At 47.0% G+C, this 22,379-nt stretch overlaps 1 protein-coding gene across 9 annotated transcripts in view; it reads left to right on the top strand.

Moving 5' to 3' along the window:
• DNMT3A (DNA methyltransferase 3 alpha) overlaps nucleotides 1-22,379 on the top strand; it is a 1,939,932-nt gene that overhangs the window by 1,458,329 nt on the left and 459,224 nt on the right. For all 9 annotated transcript variants that reach the window (XM_085613211.1, XM_085613216.1, XM_085613220.1 and 6 more), the window contains one exon: nucleotides 1,391-1,475. In XM_085613211.1, the coding sequence (XP_085469337.1) occupies nucleotides 1,391-1,475 (85 nt within the window). The remainder of the gene's footprint in view (nucleotides 1-1,390; nucleotides 1,476-22,379) is intronic.

Below are 22,379 nucleotides of genomic sequence, written 5' to 3' on the forward strand. Positions count from 1 at the left end.
CCTGGAAGTGGTGACTGCTGGTTTTTGTTGATCTCCACACCTTGACTTTTTACATGTCTGACCTTTAACTGTTTTTCTAGAAGCTTACGGAAACAGAACACAAAGGGAAGTTGCACATCTCACCAATTAGAGAAAAATATACTTTTGGAAAAGGCAACACTTTGATTTACGCAGGCTTCCCAACCTGTCCTCCCAAAGAGGCATAAAGACAAACTTTGCGCCCTATAAGATGTACCTTCTTTGGACTTCCAGCGACTGTGTGCACCAGTGAAGTGTTGCCAAAAGAAGAGCCTCTATAGGCTTTCTGCATGAGTACTAGAGAATCTGCATGATGGATGCCTCAATGAACCAATAGCCATGACATTAGGATGACCACCTCCATGCATCCAAGTCATTGCAAACACTTTCCAGTCCTGGACTTTAGTGTGATATGTAATGCATTCTGAGTGCTGTAGTCTTGTTTTGCTTCTATTGAATTAATTCGACTTACACACCTGAAGTCAGTTTTTTGTTGGTGAGACCTACAGAATTAAAGGCAGTGTCTATAATGACCTGGAGTGAGATGGTCACCTTACACGAGACCCATGCTGTCCAGCTGGCTATAGAAAATACAAAAACAGCTCAAGTTCTTGTCAAGACTCTGCTCCTCCTCCTGTCTTACTGAGGGAGAATATGAGCCTGATGATTAGGCTTTTTCCTCAACAACAAAGCAGGGAAAGGAGCTGGACGGGTGACAATACGTTTTATGGAAAGAGAAGGGGAGCTCCATTTGGAGAAAGAGGCTGGGAAGTGCTGTGTGGCATAGGAGCCGTGTTTCCTGAGCTCTCCAACTGCTGCTGAGCTCCTGTTTTTGGGTCGGTTTCTTTCGTTGACTGCAGTGATGAAACAGATGTTAACATCTTTCCGCTTTACTGTGTGTAGTGCAGCTTAACTAAATCCCTCTTTGGGGTATCCTCATTACCAAGAAGTAGCTGTTTCAATGAACATACATAAGAGTCCACTTGTGTTTTCCATTTGTCATGTTTTTGTAATGTGTTCCCTCAAATGAAAGATTGAATGATTCCTTTATAACAGTGTAATGAGGCATATTAATACCAGAATATGTTTTATACAAATGCCAAGGACATGCAGTTTTCTTTTGTACAAAGCATTGTCTGATTAAAGGAAACCTCAAGCTGATAATACATAATTGTAATGTGATCTCTGCTATGCAACAGCCTTTTAAAAACAGATACAATTTTTTATGAGGTTATGTGATAAACATGCAACATATATGATCCTGCCAAACTAATGACGTGGTTAAATGTATTTTCAATGATTACTGGTTTAATTACAGTTTTACTGCTAGTATTTTTGTTATTTAATACTGTTCTTATTTGTTTTTACAAAGGAACCACCAAAGCTTTATGCACCAATCCCAGCTGAGAAGAGAAAGCCTATTCGAGTGCTATCTCTATTTGATGGCATTGCAACAGGTGAGTTTGTAGAAGCAAGCAGGTTTTTCTTGCTCTCTTTGGACTTGAGTGTACTTTCACTTAGCAGAATATGCACACTTTCAAATCAGAAACTTTAAAAGGTACACAAAGCAAATGGGCTTAGAAGTATTTTACAAACTAAAGTTAGTCATTCATAAAAATCATTACAACATCATGTACAGCAGTCCAGTATGCAGTAAGCTTGAATTAGGGTTAGAACTAGCCTGCAAAGATACAGGAATACATGGTCAAGCATTTACATTACTACCTACACACCATCATACCAATGTGTCAACACTAAAGAAGTCTATGCATCTTACCATGACATCCTCCTTACTTACATGCGCAGTGCCTTCATAATGTTCATATTATAATTTGTTATTGTTTTTCTGGGTTTTTTCCCCTGAAAAGTGGGGATGGGAGTAAAAAAAATGGTGATCTCGGGCGGGGGCATTCCCTCCAACCACTCTTTTGTAAAGGGAAAAGAAAAAAACCCAGGAAAAATGAAGAAGACTGGGAAATCTTACCATAGACACTTAAAATTTTGAAATGTCTATTTCAAAACTAATAGTTTAACGAAGCTGTACATTGTTATTATTTTTTCTGATGGAGAATCCTAGCTGCAGATTCCTCACCTTTTGAATATTCCCCGGGTGTCCTATTGAATCCAGAAATCTGTAGCATTATCTCTGCACACTGATGGGTGGTGCTGTGCGGCTCTCCACGGACTCTATACCGCTTTGGAAATGACATGTGGCGCCTATATAGGTGCTACTCCTGTGCCCTCATAGCAGTTCTTTTCTTTCCGCTCCAGCACACACGGATCCGGCGCAACCTCTTGTCTCTTTGAGACCTTTATCTCGATCAAAAAATTGATTTGTAGTGCGAAAGGTTTTCACATCCTAAAACAGTTTTTAAGTACTGTAAGAATGGTCGCAAACAAATGTCTGGGACAGATCCTCACAGAATTTGCCTGGAGTGCCTCAGGTGATCCACAACTTTAAGACCTTCAGTGACTGTGTGTTGATGAACCCGAAGGCCATACCAGACCGCAACTTGAAACTCTACATCGCCAAACGCTGAAAGACTCCGCGACGGGATTGGTCCAAGGCAAACGTATGGTCCCATTGAAGATCGAGAAGTCTCCAAAATCGTTGCAGGGGTTGGTCTTCCTCTTGAGCCAAATCTTCAGGTAAGTTAAAGAAAAAACCAAGAACACAAAGCGGACTTTGGCCCCTTCCTGACACACTCACTCTTGAGAAGGCGCGGGGACTGCACCATGCATCTCAATCTCTCTACCGAAGTTATTCAACTTTGAAACTAATGCTGCAACTTGTTCCGGCATAATCAGAGTTTCCGGGACCGTCCGCTACTCCTAAGCAGATTGAAGAGTTCCGCACGACCATTCTCACTCTTCGACACACTTTCGGGACCCACGGAGCTGAGAGATTCTCCACCAGAGTTACTGTTGGCAGGTTCGGCCTCAATGCAACCTGGACCCTCTGAGCAACTGAGCCGCCTTCTGCTCCAATCTCGACTCCACCTTTGGAGTCACGGTCCACTCTGGTTCCCAGCGCATGAACGCCAATGTCATCTCCTGAAACAAGGCCCTAATTGCCCTCTGTTTGACAACAAGTCGGTACCTGTTCGGCCTCAGCCGAAATCATCCCCCCGCTATTTAGGCTCTGTTTCATCCGCTTGATCTGCTACCCCAACGACAACAGCACACCTTACATTCCCTGTTTGGCACTGATTCAGATAACAGTTACAATACAGGTGATAAGATTGGCCAACTCATCGTCAGGAAAATTGGTATTATGACTTGCAGGAGGCTGGTGACCTTGATAGCTCCCCTGAATCCGGACTCCTCTCACCTCCTAGCTTTGTCAATGAGAAGAGTTCTTCCTGCGCCCTGTTTATGTGTAGAGCTGACAAAGTCCTTGACCTCTTGCTCCCCACTTTGAAGGTCAAGACCAATGCACTTGCGGAAGTTCTTAAGCTAGGGCAGACATATACTGAGCCCCTCTTATTATTTAATGAGGCTCTTACTAACACCATGATGGGGCATGGCGCTAACCTTGCTCTGGCCTCCAAGTCAAAGGCCAAATTGAATGATGCCACCGACCTGACTGGTCAACCCTGCATTTTTATCCGTGCACCTCTCACCTGAAAGCTTGGTGGTGCAGGCATCTGTAAGGAATACCAATCCCAACACTTTTCTGACAACTCCCCACAATAGGGAGTCGAATTGGGTAAGGACGTTCAAGAAGAAAGACGCGTCATCTACCAGCCTGGCTCTCACTTCAGTGAATGCCAGTTGCCTCCTGGGGTGCTATTCTTACTCCCTTTGGGACTCAGTAGCTCAAGTTCTCTCAGGTGTCCCTGATGATCTCAGACTGATCCTTGCCTAGGCCTTTCAGGAACTTTGTGACATGGCCAAATTCGCAATTCATTGTCATTTGAACACTACAGATTCCATCAAGTGTGCCATTGCCACCACTTTCTTCATTTGCTGCCACGCTTGTCTGCGGCCCACCGTGTTTTCAAGCAATGTTCAGTCATCTCTCATGGACATCTGAGTCAATGGGACCTGCTAGTTTGGCGACAAGGCAGACTCTGCTGTTGAGCGGTTCAAGGAGAGCAAGGCTATGGCACACTCCCTGAACTTATCTTACCCACCGTGGCACCTGCCTCAGCCTGACTGTCCCTTTTGTTGCTTGGGCAGATTTACCCTATACCATCCGTCAATTCAACTCCAGCATTGCACCCAGCAGTTTCTCATGCGCGGTTCCTGCCATTGCCTCCTAGTTGAACAGGCCGCCCAGTCCACTATCCCACCTGTAGCCCCACCTGCTAAAACCTTTAAGCATGCCTTTACTGGAGCACAGTCTCCTGATAGGAGGCAGGGTCCGATGATTCTTGATGAGTTGTTCAGTCTTAACATCTGACAGGTGGGTTCTGCAAATTGTTCAGAAGGCCTTTGCCCTACCTTTCCTTTCTGCACCGCTGCACCTTCCACTGACCCACCAATGACTAACAGAAGACAATCTTTCCATTTTGTGGCTTGAACTGCAAGTCCTTTTGGCCACAGGGACTATCGAGAGGGGGTCCAGACTAGAAATAGGACATGGTGCTATTACTGCTACTTTCTTGTGCCCAAGAAAGATGGAGGTCTTTGGCCTCTTTTAGACCTGCGCCCTCTCAATTCCTTCCTCCAGAAGGAAACATTTTAAAAGCTCACACTTGCACAGGTATTGTGTGCTCTCGACCCTGGAGACCGGATGGTGGCGTTCAACCTACGTGACATTTATTCCATGTATAATCATAAGGGATTTCCATGTATAGTCCTAAGCAATGAATAGTCCCGCCCATGTGCGGGGACCCCAAAGCACTTTATCCAAATATGTTCTTAAATGAAGAAGTTCGCCTTTCTTCAGGAAGGCCTTGAAAAGTCATTTAAGAATGTCATAATGCAGCCTAGGAAAAGGCCACAGAGATCCAAGTTCCTCATCTCGTAATGACAAAAGAAGGGACTGTGACAGTATATGCTCTCAGAATATATCTTTTTTTTGTAGTAGCTCAGAAAAAGAAACTTCACAAACCCTTTTGCTATGAATAGACAGATCGAAGATGTGCCTAGCCCTGTAGCCCATAGGCTGCCATTATAACTATAGAAAAAGAAAACTGCCTTTAAGAGCAGTGAGACCACCAATATCCCATCATGCTCACCCAGAGGCAGTTACCTCTGTTCTTTCTTCTGACGTGACCCGTGGAGCATTGAACTCGACCTTTTTAGTTTTTTTTCTTCAATTCAACCCTTCAGACTTAAATGTTTTTGCTTCACTCAACGTCTTTTGTCCTGCTCTTTGGAGCGAAGTGTTGTTCTCTTAGGAAAGAGGCTTTTTTTCCTATTCAAAATTCCATCTCTTTTCGACAAATGTCCTAGATGTGGCAGAAAAAAAGCTAAAACAGACCCTCCTGAAGTCTGTATTCTTTGTTTGCCTTCCTCTCATCTTCCTACCTCCTTTGACATCTGCAAACATACCCTGCGTGACAGAGAGAAGATTCGCTTGCAGGGATGCCGAGGCAAGTGTCCACGTCGAGGGATACTGACTCACCATCGCCGAGAGGTAGAAGATCAACAGCGAAACGTTGATGGTGTGATTGGTCGTTGTTGAGAACTCTTCGTCAAGCTGTCAACATCAAGGAGCAGGTCTTCGTCAAAAAGTCGACGGCGGAGATCGTCGTCTAGGAGATCACCGGCGAGGAAAGGCATCGAAAAGAAGGAGAATCTACTCCTCATCGGATTCTCTCTGTAGATCTCCTTCATTGGTGGATATAACGGAGGCTTCCACCCCGGCATCACCTGCACCGGACTCAGTGGTTCCTGCAGTGCCGCTTCTCCCTGCTTTACCCCCTCCGCCTCAGCTTGCTGCACCTCAGCTACCTGCACCTCTGATAGTACCAGCTTATGTTACACCCGCTCCTGCAGTACCTCGGACCACACTGGCTCCTAGAAGATCATGCTCAACATCGCACTGTCGATCTCGACATGGGCGCTCACAGTCCTCCACTAGATCATGACATTCACGACAACACTCTTACCGCAGATCCAGATCACGTTCATGCCGTCACCACCATAGAAACATGTTCTCATCTACCAGAGACTACTCACCTACATTGTCTGATTCGCCACAACCTCGGTCCTCCCCGATTGATGACATTAATACCTTTCAATAGGTCCTGGTTCGTGGCGCAACTAAACTGAACATTTCTATGGAGAGGCCTACTCCATTAACATCTGCCATTTTTTAAACTCTCCATCAACGCACGGCTTCTAGACCACTGCTACCTCTAGTGCCAGGCCGGCTCGATCCTGCCATGGAGTTGTTCCTTACACCGGCGGCGGCTAAATCTGCACCGTCAAAGCTCATCAAGAAATACCGTCCACCTGAACAGGATCCTTTGTTCTTGCAGTCGGATCCCCCTCCTGATTCAGTGGTAATTCTGGCAACACTAAAGTCTCACGCCACTTCTCCATCTGAATCATCTTCCCCCAATAAGGAAAGCAAAAAGATGGATTCATCAGGACGCAAGATCTGCAACACAGCCGGTACGTCCATGAAAGCTACCAGCGCCATGGCCCTCTCAGGACGATATGACCGCTCCTTGTGGGACTCAATCTTGCACTTCGCAGACCACCTCCCCAAAGAACATAGGCAAGATTTCCTAGAAATTGTCCAAGAGGGTGTTATGGTCCCCAACCAAGTAATAAGCGCGGCAGCAGACTCCTCGCTCCTGGCTGCTCATGGCTACTGCCATGTAATATCCCAACGTCGGCACGCATGGCTGCGTTTAACGTCTCTGAAACCCGATGCCCAGTTACGGCTATAAAACATACCCTTTTCTGGCTCCACCCTCTTCAGTTCACACGCCGACGATGAGATGTCGCATAGAGAGGTCCATGACTATCAAGGCACACCCTTTATCGGCTCACTGAAATACCAATGTCTCGTCAGATGCTAGTTGACGTAAAACAGATTTCTCTGATTTGGTCATGACACCACTTATTATCGCAACAAGATATTGGAACATCTAGCAGATGAAACTACCTATCTGAAACTGGATCACGATCCCACCAATGAAATCAACAAAACCCTTATGATGATTTTGGACAAGGCCCTTGATATGGCCTGGATCGTGCCAAAACCCAGAAGTTTCCTCATCAAACAATTTCTGAAAAGACCACACATTTACATGTTACCCAAAATCCACAAAGATCCTGTTGACCCACTATTAAGACCCATTGTGTCTGGATGTGGGTCATTGTTCGAACCATTGGGCAAATACATAGACCAATTTTTACAACCATTTATATGCGCCTGGAAATCATATATCGGGGACACCTCTGATTTATTATTATTATTTTTTTTTAATCATTTACAGCATTTAGATGTTACCAACATCAATAAATGGGTGTTGTGTACCATAGATGTGACTTCTCTCTACACCTCCATTCCCTTGCAGATATTAATGCTGTAGAATGGGCCCTGTTGCAACAACCTGACATTCGCGCACACAAAGTTTTTGCACTGGAACTCCTGCAATTCTGTTTTTCTCCAAATCAGTGGGACCTCCATGGGTTTCGGGGGGGCCCCCACGTACGCCAATATTTTTATGGCTGCTTTTGAAGAGAAATGTATTTTTAAAGATCCTACTTGGAGCGAAAATTTTGTGATGTATTGTCGTTTCATTGACAATATTTTTTTAATCTGGTCACATTCCCCAGAAACTTTGGAACGGAAAATTGTGTCATTAAACACGAAAAACAAAAACAATCGAAAACAATTCACACATAACATCAGTAACACTTAACTACCATTCCTGGACGTATTGATCGAGAAACAGGATGGAGGGCTCAACACCAGTGTATTTGTTAAACCGACAGACCGCAATAACACCTTGTTGTTCCAGAGTTTTCACTCACCCAAACTTATTCAGAATTTACCCTATTCGCAAATGTTGCACATCAAACGGATATCCTCTACACAAGAAAAATGTGATCAAGATATAATTTGCATCAAGAAACTATTTTTACAACAAGGTTACCCACAAGAGACCATCAGGAGGAGGAGCGTCCACTGACCCCTGTGGCTCTGCACGGTCCAGCTGCTGCTGGCGCCGTAGCTGCGTCACCTCGGCCTTAGACAGAACCACCTTGTCAAAGGACCGAGATGGGCTCGGGGATGCGACCCGAGCCCCGGCGACCTCCCGCGACACCACAGGGACCCCCGCAGGAGTTTGCGGCGAGGCAGAGGCGCCGTGGCCTGAAGGAGGTGCCGCACTTCAACAGCATCACATCCTCCAAGCCTGGATCTGAACCAGCCGGCGGCGCCGCGGGGGGCCCTGCGCAGGGCGAGGGATCCACCGACGCCCCAGGAGGGGAAGGAGGAGGAGACGCCAGTGAAGCCTGTTAAGCCACCGCGTATGTCTCCCTTTGGACTCTCGACGCCGCAACACTGGGAAACGGTGGATAGGATGACACGCAGGGCCGCATCACCCGTGGAGAGTCCATGCCCCCGGGAGGCCAGAAACCAGCCCCCGGGGACAAACTGCGACACTTGCCCACCGGGGAGCGATGCTCACGTGACATCGGAGAAGGGCGAGGACGACAACCACAGCCGAATTTGAAGCCGACCGCCGAAGCAGACCGAGGGGAGGACGTCAACCTGGAGAGACGCGCCGAGAGAAGTTTCATCCGGTGCTCCCGCCGCGCCTTCGGCTTCAACTGTTGGCACGCCGCACAATCTGTGGTGCCATGATCCTCCCCCAAACACCACATACAAATGAGGTGAGGGTCCGTCGCCGACATAAGATTCCCACAAAACGTGCAAGATTTAAAGCCCGAAGGCATTCGCACACTGTTCCACCAAAAAGAAATGGAAGAAAAAGGGGCCCTAACAGGCCCGTAGCAAGGATCGGATCCGCGTTGCACACGGAAAAGGAAAAAATCTGACGTAAGCGCGCCGGGATGGGTCTTATGTGACCTCGCTGACGCCACGTGTGTGGACGACGCCTGGGCGGAGTCGCGTGATGTCGCCCCGCCCCCGGCGCGCAGGGATGCTGTAGCAAAAAAGTTTCCGGATCCAGTCTCACGCCTGGGGAAAATTCTACGTGAAGGAATCTGCGGCTAGAATCGTCTCTACCAGATACATCATTACCGAAGGTAAGTAACTCGTACTACGGTAAAAAAGAACATAAGCTCCATTAAGTATGATGGCATGAAAAAGTGCAGTAACTGCACTCACTGCAATAACGTTTTGCAACAGAATTTCATAACACACCCCAGGACTCGAGAGAAAATAACCCTTAAACATAACGTCTGATTGCAACACCACTAATGTGATCCATTTGTATCAAGTGTCCGTGTGGACTCATGTACAATCGGAAAACCAAAAGAAAAATTAGGATTGGAGAACACAAAAGTATGATACGTACCAAGAACACTAACTCCAACCTAGTGGTACACTGGCTTGAACACAGCCATAACATATCGCAAGTGCGTTTTTTTTTTTTATTTTGGGAAAGTTACAACCTAAGGAGGGTGCTGACTCTAGCTTAATTCTACCTCAGAAAGAAGTGTTTTGGATAAAAAAAAATGTAACACCCTGATGCCACCCGGTCTCCATGACAAATTAGATTTGAGCTGTTTTCTGTAAACATCTTTTCATATGACTGAGCACAGGTCTGCATATTCAAATACACGTCATTTTCATGTTATAACGACAAATCAGAATTAAACTGTTTAGTAAATATCTGCTCCATTGACACAGCACAGGTTAGCACATTCAAATACATACCATTTGCACGTAGTCATACTATTTCTGTCTCCGTCTCTGTATGCTTTTCGCAGTATGTGCCAGTAATTATTTGTGTCCTACATAATGTGATGTGATCTGATATCCTTCTACATGTCTCATATGTTAGTATTTATTGATCAAACTCATGATCTATCAAATGTTATGTGTTGTAACAAGTAGATAGGTTACCCTGCAGATGCATGTGTCAATATTTGTTTAATTTGGTTTCCAACCTCATGTTATTTGTTCAAATATTCATCTTTATCCACATTCATGTTCCATGTGTTAATATTCACTGGTTAACCCCTTGTTAAACAAAACGAATGTGACTAAGCTTATATGTTGTCTATACTGGTATTACATGTGTACAATATGTCCATTGTTTAGTATGGTTTTTCATTATGTTTGCACTCATATAGATAAATAAAGGGACGCATAGCGTCTGACTGCAGCTCATTGAGGATTCTCGCTTTTGTTGTCACATTTTTGAGTGACACCAATACTCTTTATGCTTATCTTTTACACACTATCTATATACACCTTCAGTGTGTATACTTCAGACTAATTTTTATCGTTATTGGTATGTAGTTTCAAATTATCGGATTGTCATTTTATCTTGAACCCTTTTATGTACTTGTCTGTCCAGTTTGTCCACCTTTTTTGTTATTTACTTTCCCATATGGCCGCATTGTATACTTGCTGTGTTTTAAGCATTCTTACTTCCGGGTCGCCTTCCACCCACGTGACTAGCCGCTGGCATGGCGCGCTCTTGTCTTTTAAACAGAACCGCTTCCGCGATCATAGTTTTCCCTGTCGTGGCCCCGGATCAGCTATGTATATTCTTGTCCCTCCAGTGCAGGTACGAGTGAGCTAGCTTGTTTTTTAAGCTTGTTTTTTTAAAGATATCCTGATGGCTCTTTCCCTGTACATATTTTTGACAGTTATTCTTTTTCGGCATTAGTCTACAGTTTGCCGAATAGTGTTCTTTATCAGATGCACAGGTACCCCGTTTGTTGTTGTCATGTTGGGACATGTAGTGTTACTCGTCAGCGCAGTGTTTAATTTCTGACGCATAATTTTTTCTGGTAGAACGTGAAGTATGCGAGGTCGTATTGACTTAGTAGCTCCTGTCTTTCTACTTGGTAGTAAGTGTCAGTTTATCCACTTTGTCGTTAAACGTAGAGCATGTTTTTGCAATTTGCCGGTTTTTCCATCTGCTGTTTCATGTTTGCGGTACCTCCACTAAGTGACATTAGTTTGGTCACTTTTTTCCTTTCTCTGTACATCATCCACTGGTGGGTGTTTAAGCATGTGGCACTTTCTGTAATGGGCTGTTCCTGCATTTTTTTCATGCATTCGGTCTTTTTCATCAACTCTTTCACTTCAGCTTTTTCTGACCTTCATGGTATCGGGGCTTTAATGTGACTCATAAGCATGATCTTTCAATGCAGTAGCAATCATATGCTATTTCTGTTTTTTTTTTTTATAGTGGCCCCTGAAGAAGGGACTTTCAGGTCCCGAAATGCGTAGGGCATCACGTCACCAAGTGGAATGTCCATGAAGATTATTTTGTTTCACATTGTGTATATGTTGTTGCTTGCATATACTGTATAGAAAATTGTCAGATGATGGTCTGTCAATATTTAATTTGTTAACCTGAGATTGTTTCGAAAAAAACAATGACGATTTCTGTGGTTACACTTCCCCTGATTACAGTGTTTTGTTGCATTTACATTGTATAATATTGTGGTATTTTGTTTTTTTGAATGCTAAGGATTGAATAATCTATTTTGTTAGTAGTGCAAACGGTTATTGCAAGCTATACAGTTTCTTGTAGCATACCAATGTTTGATATGAGACAGGCAGCCCATAGATACTGTGTAGCACACAGTGAGTAGTATATTTTGAGAACTATTTTTGTAAATATAGTTGTGTTCGAGGCATGTGGGCTGCTGAATTCATATCTGTGCATAGATCGCCGCCTAGTGTTGGGTCTGGATGATTGCACATTGTTGTCCAGGAAGAGTCTTCGAAGTATCACGAGATAGGTGACTCCTCCCCTGAACCACAGTGCGCATGGGCATCCTCTCCATCCTTAGATTGTTTTTTTCCGCCATTGGGTTCGGATGTGCTTATCTTAGCTCAAGTTAGGAAAATTCAGTTTAAGGCCGAAAGGCCTTTAGTTATCGTCGGTACTGTTCCCGTTCGGTATCGACTAGTTTCTTAGTGCTTTAGCACCTTCTTCCAACTTTTCGGATCCGCTTGGTCCGAACATCGAACTTCGATCGACGATGGAATCGAGGACTCCATTCAAACGGTGTCCTTTATGCCACGCGAAATACCCACACATCGACGTCCACCCGGTATGCAACAAATGTCTCTCACCGGATCACGATGAGTCAAAATGCATGGCCTGTGCCCGATTCCGCTCGAAGAAGACTCGCCGGAATCGACGGGCGGCGAGATTGGAGGCGCAGTAATCGGCGCCTGCCCCGGCCAACATCTTTAGCACCGAAGACGAGGACGCCGAGAGCGTGGAAGACTTAGACTCCAGCCCCGCTTCCGAACACGACTCCCGATCGGAAGACGACGATGAGGTGATCTTTCAGAGAGAAGTCGTCGTCGAAGAGGTAGGAGACTACGATGAGGCCTTTGGGGCCGAGGAAGATAGCTCCAGCGAGGACCTAGACCAACCCATCGATACGGAGGCCGAAACCATACGTCGTCATAAGGCTCAGGTCGAGGGATCGCCTTCGGGCCTTACCCAAGATCAATCTCACGGTTCTTCGGCCCCGCCTTCAGGCCCGGCCTCGAACATTTCGCAAGAGCCATTATTATCGAAGATGACTGGATTCCCTTCAGCGAAACCGAAACCATCCATCGCACCAGTTCTAACGAAACCGAAAGTGAAACTGGTTGTGATCGGCTCGAAGGTCTCGAAGCCCTCCACTCCTTAGACACCGGCGAAGGTCATCGGCTCCGACCGCGCAAAAAGGGATTTCGGTGCCGAGCTCACCGCAGCGGATACGGGTGCCGAGCCCAAGAAGAAGGCCATCGGTCCCCACAAGGCGCCTCGGCCTCCGGCACCGAAAACGTCGGCGCCCACCACCAAAGTCAAGGTGGCCACCCCGGCAACGTCGAAGACGGCAACGCCTGCCAAGTCATCGACTCCAACGAGCGTCGATACCTCCCTTCGGATCGATGACCCCATGGCTGCAAAGAAGTCGGGTGCCGCTTCCACGCCTACCTCCAAGGTGCCGACCGGCTCCAAACAGCCATCTGCGTTCACCGTGCAACAGGTCTCGGCATCGCTGCAACGCATCAGAGAATGGGCAGCCCTCCACTCTCCGTCGGATCACGACACGCACAAGGCTTCGACAGCACCCTCGGTGCCAACCAACATCACATTTGGGTTGCCGCCTCCCACGGCGCCGAAACTGTTCGAGATTCGGACACGTGTCCGCCAGACACAGTCCCCATCCACTGAACAAACAGATTTCGAGCCTTCGCAGCCACGGTTTATCGACGCCAACACTGGTAGGCTGATGCTCCGCAAGCGGAAAAACACGCCAGAGAAGGGATTGGACTCCTACAAAATTCCTCTCAAACACAAATTGCCGGCAGGGTCAGAGCCAGTGCTTCATGAACACTTTCAACCCTTCCATCAGGATCCACCGTCCTTTTCTCCCACGCCTTCAGAGGCAGACGCAGTAGAGGACTATGTAGGGGATGATACCACCTACCCTGGGGATTTCGATCCTGGTGATCACCTGCAGGACCCAGATCAGGCATGGGATGACCCCACAGACCAGGGTGCCCCACCAGATACCCATGACACGCAGCTTTATAACATCCAGACATCTCCCACAGAGGACACTGCTGCCTTTAATGCCCTCATAGAACGGGCTGCTGCCAATCATGGAGTAGAACTCCATTCTGACACTCTCGAAGAAGACTTCTTGGTAGACACTTTCGCCTCTTCCGAAAGAACTGTCAAAACTCTGCCCATGTTGAAAGGAGTTCTCAAACCTGCCAAAGACATTTTTAAAGAAACAACCAGGGCACGGGTGCTAACCCCAAGATTGAAAAAAAAATACAAGCCTGCACCCGAAAACCCTATGTACATTAGGGGTCAGTTGCCTTTGGACTCCATGGTCGTTGCTAATGCTCGCAAAAGAGCCCACTCACAAACAGGTGATGCTCCTCCCCCAGACAAGGAGTCCAAAGTGCTGGAGAGATCAGGCAAACGGATTGCAGCGCAAGCAGCAAACATCTGGCGCATTGCCAACACACAGGCACTCCTGGCCCGTTATAATAGGTCCCACTACGACACACTAGAATCCCTACTCCAACATTTGCCAGATGAATATAAAGAGGCAGCGGAGTTCCTCATCAGAGAGGGACAACTCCTTACCAATGCATCCATCAAGTGCGCACTGGATGCAGCCGACACAGCGGCGAGGGCAATCAACACAAGCGTCATGTTGAGGAGGCATGCATGGTTGAGAATCTCAGGCTTCAAGCCGGAGATTCAGAACAACATCTTAAATCAACCGGTCAACCCAGACTACTTATTTGGCCCTGAAGTTGACACTACCCTCGAGAAGATTAAAAAAGACACTGACACTGCGAAATCAATGGGGGCTCTGCAAACGCAGCAGTTTCGTAGTGGCTCCTTTCGTCGCCCCGGGAATAGAGGAGCAGCTAGAGGTCAGAGGTCACAGCAGCAGTACACTAAAGGGGGCACACAAAGTACCTATGATAAAACCAACAGAGGTGGATATCGTGGCTCCAGCACCAAGGGCAGAGGACGTGGTTACGGCAACACCAGGTCCTCCCCCAAAAACAAACAGTGACGCCCTCTCCCTGCCCCCCGACCACATAACACCTGTCGGGGGGAGACTCCAACGGTTCCTGTCTGCGTGGAAAGCCATCACCACAGACAGGTGGGTCAGGGACATTATCCAGCACGGTTACTGTCTCGAATTAACGTCCACTCCACCCAACATACCGCCAAAGCACGGTCCTATGTCCGTAGAGCACTTGGCGTTATTGCAGCAGGAAGTGCTAAGTATGCTGCAAAAAGGTGCCATAGAGGTCGTGCCCGTCAACCAGCAGGGAACAGGGGTGTACTCTCTGTACTTCTTAATCTCAAAAAAGGACGGGTCGCTCAGACCTATACTAGACCTGAGACCCCTCAACCAATACATTCTCTCAGAGCATTTCCATATGCTCACCCTACAGCAAGTTCTCCCGCTACTCAGTCAAGGGGACTTCCTAGCCACACTGGACCTAAAAGATGCGTATTTCCACATACCCATACACCCATCACACAGGAAATATCTCAGGTTCACTATTCAGGGGCATCACTATCAGTTCAAAGTTCTCCCCTTCGGAGTAACAACAGCACCCAGGGTCTTTACCAAGTGCCTAGCAACAGTGGCTGCACATCTACGAAGACAACACATTCACGTCTTCCCTTACCTGGACGACTGGCTTGTTCAGGCAAAGTCAGCCCAGCAATTTGCCAGCCACATGTCCCTCACCTTTCACCTTCTTCACAGTCTGGGATTCTCACTAAATTACCCAAAATCACATCTCCAACCCGCACACGTACGACAGTACCTGGGCGCCACCATAAATACTCTGGCAGCCACAGCTCAGCCAAATTTAGTGAGGATCAACAGCATGCAACTGCTGATCTCAAAGTTCAAACCTCAACACTCCCTTCCTGCGCGAGTGTTCATGCAGTTGATAGGCATGATGGCCTCCTGCATTTTCATAGTCCCGCATGCGAGACTACATATGCGCCCGCTTCAGGAGTGCTTGGCACGTCAATGGAATCAGGCTCACGGGCAACTAAAAGACCTAGTGTTGGTGAGCGGTCGGGCATACAACTCTCTGCATTGGTGGAATCCACAAAACCTTTGCAAGGGCCGACCGTTCCAAGAGCCTGTTCCGCAAATAATACTGACGGCGGACGCCTCTCTCCAGGGTTGGGGAGCTCATGTACTCACTTACACAGTGCAGGGACTATGGACAACGCAACAAAAGAAGATGCACATCAACGTTCTGGAACTGATGGCAATCTTCCTAGCAATGAAGGCATTCAAAGTACACTTGTGCAACAAAGTCGTGTTGATCCGGACGGACAACATGACTACCATGTACTACATACAGAAGCAGGGAGGAACACACTCTCCACAGTTGTCTCATCTGGCTCAGAGCATGTGGAAGTGGGCCATTCAGAGGAACATATTCCTCATGGCGGAACACCTCCCCGGCAAGGACAACCAGATGGCGGATCTGCTCAGCAGACACAGCCACCAGATGCACGAGTGGGAGATACACCCATCAGTACTCCAACCGTACTTCCTACAGTGAGGTCATCCAGAGATAGACCTTTTCGCCACAAACGAAAACGCAAAATGCCAAAGCTTTGACGCCAGGTTCCCACATCCACAGTCACAGGGCAATGCGATATGGATGAACTGGTCCGGCAGATTTGCGTACGCTTTTCCCCCAGCGCCATTAATACCGCTAGTGGCACGCAAACTGCGACAACACTCACTGACACTCATCCTAGTTGCTCCCACATGGGCACGCCAACCATGGTACACCACCTTTCTAGAACTTTCCGTGGTGCCGCATCAAAGGCTGCGGATCAAACCCGCACTTTTAACGCAGAACCATGGCGAAATTCAGCACCCAGACCCGCAACAGCTGAACCTGGCAATCTGGCTCCTGAAGTCTTAGAGTTTGGCTACCTAAACCTGCCACCTGACTGTATGGATATCATCAAGGAGGCCAGGAGACCCACTACCAGAGCTTGCTATGCGGCTAAATGGAAGAGGTTTGTCATTTACTGCAACAACAATGACATTAACCCGCTGGACGTATCCATTCAAAACATCATCTGTTACCTCTTACACCTATACCGATGCAATCTGGCATACAACTCAATACGTATCCATTTAATCGCGATAGCAGCCTATCTCCAAAACAGGCAGCACCTCTCTTTATTCAGAGGGCCTGCCATCAAAGCCTTCTTGGAGGGACTCAAACGAGTAATTCCCCCAAGACACCCACCGGCACCGGTGTGGAACCTCAATGTGGTCCTCACCAAACTGATGGGTCCACCCTTCGAACCTCTCCATTCATGTGAGATTCAATTCCTCACCTGGAAAGTAGCTTTCCTAGTAGCAATTACTTCGTTAAGAAGAGTTAGTGAACTCCAGGCACTAACCATTCAAGAGCCTTTCATTCAGGTTCACGCAAACAGGGTCGTACTACGTACCAACCCCAAATTCATGCCTAAAGTAATATCGCAGTTCCACATGAATCAAACTATCGAACTGCCTGTTTTCTTTCCAAATCCACAGAATGTCGCTGAAAGAATGCTCCATACACTAGATGTAAAAAGGGCCCTCATGTACTATATAGACAGAACTAAGGACTTTAGGAAAACAAAACAACTGTTCGTTGCCTTTTCTCTACAACACAAGGGCAACGCCATTTCCAAAGCAGGTATAGCTAGATGGATCGTTAAATGTATTCAAATTTGCTATCAAAAGGCTAAACGCACATTAACGATTCCCCCACGAGCCCACTCAACACGAAAGTTAGGGGCGTCCATGGCTTTCCTAGGAAACATTCCTTTACAGGAAATATGTAGAGCAGCCACATGGTCCACTATACATACATTTACCAAACACTACTGTGTAGATGTACACTCAAAACAGCAGGCAGCTGTAGGACAGGCTGTTCTCAAAACTCTTTTTCAGACTGCTGCAGCTGGCACGGGTAGCCGCCGCTAATGGAGGTACTGCTATGTATTCTATGCACAGATATGAATTCAGCAGCCCACATGCCTCGAACTGAATATGCTACTTACCAGTATGCATCTGTTCTTGGCATGTAGGGCTGCTGACATTCATATCGCCCACCCTCCTCCCCGGCGCCTGTAGCGGCTGCAGCACTCAGAATTACTGTATAGCATGGTCATCACTTACTGTATCTACTCCATCACTGCCACAATGGCGAAAAACAATCTAAGGATGGAGAGGATGCCCATGCGCACTGTGGTCCAGGGGAGGAGTCACCTATCTCGTGATACTTCGAAGACTCTTCCAGGACAACAATGTGCAATCATCCGGACCCAATACTAGGCGGCGATCTATGCACAGATATGAATGTCAGCAGCCCTACATGCCAAGAACAGATGTATACTGGTAAGTAGCATATTCAATTCTTCCAACATTTGGAGTGCAGTACTTGCAACTTTTTCAGATTTAATTACAGAGGGATGTGTGCTATGTCGACTCTTCACTATGTTCTGCACCAAAACACACGTGTGTGTGTGTGTGAGTGTGTGTGTGTGTGTGTGTGTGTGTGTGTGTGAGTGAATAAGTAAGTAAGTAAGTAAAGGTACGGGCCTCTAAGCATTGGTGGCTCCTCCGTGGGGGCGTTGCCTCACTGACTGCTTTCTCGCAGTGCAAGAAGAAGGAGTGCCTGGTTGTGGAAGGGCGGGTGGGCAGTGCCGCTCGAGGGCAGGGAAGGGAGTGCCTTGTCCACTGTTGTGGTCCCTGACTGCTTTGGTCGGCCTGGGGCCAACCAAAGCAGTCATGCGCACTCTCCCTTTTCTCTTATGTAGGCTGCATGCAGCCTACATAGATAAAGGGCCTCCGATTAGGCTCCCGGCTGGGGCGCTGTGCTCCTGCACTGCACCAATCACAACGCTGCCATTGCAGTGTTGTGATTGGCGGAGGGGAGGGAGGCTGGCTGTGGCTGCTTCCTGTTGGAAAACATGGCGGGACCCGGCCAGGAGCGTTGAGGCAGCGCGTAGCGGGACCTGGTAAGGTTGTTTTGTTTAAGAATTATAACTGCCACATGCCCTCCCCCCCCCCCCCCCCCTTCCCCAACCACCGCGAACCCCCCGTGCGACCCCTACCTGCGACCTTGTCCTCTCAGCCCCAGCCAGGAGCCTAATCGGAGGCCCTAACTGTAATCACTTTTTTAGATCCAAATATTCATATGTAAAGTCTTTCTTTTTGTTGTTAATCTCCAAACGCTGGTACTTTTATTTCATACAGAATTATTTATTGTTGTACAGTTTCCAATCCTCTCTGTTGGTAGACCAAGCCATATACCAGCACCTTTGCGTAGAGTTTGTTTTGTAGTGATGATTCCAAATCCTGCCATAGGTAAACTGACATCTTTCACTCACTTGGTAATAGAACCTAGAGTTTTATAAAGACTTAAGCTGATGCCATACACTGTAGTCATCTAGTGAAACTGGAGCCACGTCAGTTAAAATGGTCATTCGACTTCAAATTGTTTGTGCTTCTTAGTGTTCAACAATCTTCTGCTCTGTCATTGGTCGGTGCATTCTAGGTATAAGTACCCATCTTTCGGTGGAGTCAGTGGAGGTCAGGGTGTGCTGGGAAAGATAACGTACCTGTACTTTGCACCTACTGATGGAATCAGTGTGTTTTCATATTTTTGTAAATCACAAAAACGGACACACAAGGCTATTGTCACACACACTACGCTCTGCACCTCGCAGTATCTTTTGCGACAATCTGGATCACTCCGTGGTGCTGGCAAAGGAGGTGGGTGTAAGAAACTTCTGTACACTTGATCAACAAAGTCTCACACACGCCTCCGGGTAGTTCAGCTCAAAATCCTCCAAAGGGTATATGTGACTGGTGCGAATGGGGAAAATGGATGAGGGGAACTGTAGGCGTTGGTGTGGCCAAACAGGCACCTTCATGCATATAATCTGGGAATGTGCTAGTATTCAATCTTTCTGGCGTAGCGTGCATGATGTTATTAACGCTGTCCTGTCCACACAGCTCACCCTGAATGCTCGTAGATGTTTGTTGAATATCTGGGAACCGAATGATTTGAATGACTGCCAGCTACAATGGGCCTCTCTGGGGCTTATGCTTGCTAAAAGAAACATTGCTCAGAAGTGGGGTGTGTCTCGGCCTCCAGAGGTGGGCGATTGGGAGAAAGACCTAGACTGGTCATTGTTCAGAGGAAAACTGTGTATGTAGCCCGTGGCTGCCCTAAGAAGTAGACACGTGTGAGGCATGTGGAATTCATATCGTGGGGATATATGTCAGCCACCTTTCTCCCCCATGGAGGAGGACTCCCCCTTGCCCTAGACGTTCCATATGACTTATATTTTTGCACTACTTGATGTACCCTGTCGCCAATTTGTGATTCTCTTATTTCTCCTCTGTAATGTGATTGATATGCTGGTGCTGATTAATAAAAAGTAAAAAAAAAAAAAAAATTAAAAAAGTATCTCAGTTGGAAGCCTTGATAAGCTAGTTAGGCATCCCACAAGTGTTTCAATCTTAAGTAATAAACCCAGAAGATATATCAAATCCACAAATATGGGAGCAATTTGAGTTACTTCATGTTGGATTGAGGCGGAAGACCTAACATGCGAGAAACCAGAGAGGTCGCCTAAAATGTAGCTGTGGGCAATAGGCTTATAACTTTGCTTTTATACCACTGGACAAACCAATCCATCCAGTCTCTAAGTGTTGTGGTCCTCTGTGCTCCATTCACCTTTCTGCCCTGAACTAGGGGGACACAAACATACACCCAGGGGGTTACACTCTTCCACAGGGGGAAACACCAGCGTCACTTTGCTCACAAATGTACAACACTGGAGTGCCCTGCAGAGACCTCTTACAGTGGGTGCAGCTCTGGTGCTCCTTCCTCTAGTGAGTACGGCTTTAGAGCTCCGGTGCAGCCTGGTGTGTACAGCGAGCAGCACACAGGCAGTGTATGCACCACCTGCCATGTGCATGCTTCTAACACTCTTGAGTACGTGGTTGGCAGCGTGGCCATCAGCCTGTAAAATCCCTAGCTAGATTAATAGTTAGGTTACCTCACACAGGCGCTTTCTCAAATTTGCTTGAACATGCTCCATTTGTCCACTCTTTTATTAAAAAAATCTTGGGGGGAGACCACCCCCAAACTTCTCATAGGATGTTCAGGCTCGCTCGCTCGCCGCAGTGCAATACAACAATTATTTTACGCCGCAACATTTTCAAACGTCACCAGCTGCCACTGACTCTAAGGGTCGCACGATAAGTGCTGCAGCTCTTAGAGGCTTTCCCTGGCTCCAGTGCCCTTGGTATCTATGGTACCATTTACAAGGGACTGACCTGTGGTCAGAGAGTGCCAATTAATTGGGTTTTGTCTTAATGCAGTTTTAGGGAAAGAACATTGGGCCTGGATACCTATTTGGCAGGAATACAGGGCACACTCAGTCAAACTACATAAGGAGACTGGCCAAAAGTGGGGGCAATCCTACAAAAATACGGCACTTTATTACAAGTATATATTAAAAAGGTCAGGAATTTGCAGGAAGAAGTCTCAATCAGAACAACAAATTACTTACCTTAGGTAATGCTTTCACTGCTAGAGACTATATATTGCTGTAGATTCCTCACCAACCCTCCCACCTCCCCATCCCCGTCATCTGTGATTGTACTCTATCCATTTCTTTTTTATAATCAATGTTATTGTTTTTTTGAACGAGAAAGTACCAGCAGTAATCAAGTGCATTATATTACAGCAGTTATAAGACAGCTCCACATTATATATACTGGTGGGATGAATTTGCAATGCATGATCCCACAGAATCCCATGTAGTGCACACAATTCCTAGGATGAGATGCATTTATTCTATCTGCCCCAGCCATTTGCCCCAAACCTTACGGTCTTTAGCTGGAGACCCTCTGGCCTCCAACATCGGCTTCTCTTGTGCTGCGCACCAGTCTACACCTCAGCGCCATTTCGCTATGCCAGGAGATACAGGATTTATCCAACTAGCAGCAATGTCTCACTTGGCCACCATTATGGCAATACTAAGGAATTGTTTGTCGGCTCGAGTTCCATCCAATCCAGCCTTAATTCCCAGGAGTATATTTTATGGGGTGTGTGGGACTTCCCAGCCCAGGACCTCCGTGAGCTCCTTTTCTATGGAGTCCCAGTATCGTGCAATGACGGGGCAGGCCCTTACCATGTGAAAGAAGTCTGCCATGTCGTGATCGCAAAGCACGCATGATGCGGTTGGTTTCATGCCTGCACTATAGAGGCACTTGGGTGTTAGGTAGGCAGCGTGTAAATAGTATAGTTGGACCAGATGGAGCCTGGCTGAGGTGGTGACTGTTTTGGGTGCCATCAATGCATCTCTCCAATATTCCTCTTCAAGAGGTCCTATCCATTGCTCCCACTGGTTTCTTAACCGGTCTAGTGTGTTTGGAGTGTTATTGGTTAGGGAGCGATAAATACAAGAGACACCCCCTTTCCCAGATTACCTGTCATAGTTTGCGCCTCAGGGGGACTATACTCTGGGAGCGATGTGCCATTTGGTACATGCATGTGGAGGGCGTGACGTAGCTGCAAATACCTAAAGAATTGTGAGGAGTGTAGGGAATAACGGGTTTGCAGGTCTTGGAAAGTGTGCATGTGGTCGCCTGTCCACACGTTCCCTAGCTGTGAGATACCAATGAGGTCC

The sequence above is a fragment of the Triturus cristatus genome, chromosome 6 (assembly GCF_964204655.1).
Source record: "Triturus cristatus chromosome 6, aTriCri1.1, whole genome shotgun sequence".
Lineage (NCBI taxonomy): Eukaryota > Metazoa > Chordata > Amphibia > Caudata > Salamandridae > Triturus > Triturus cristatus.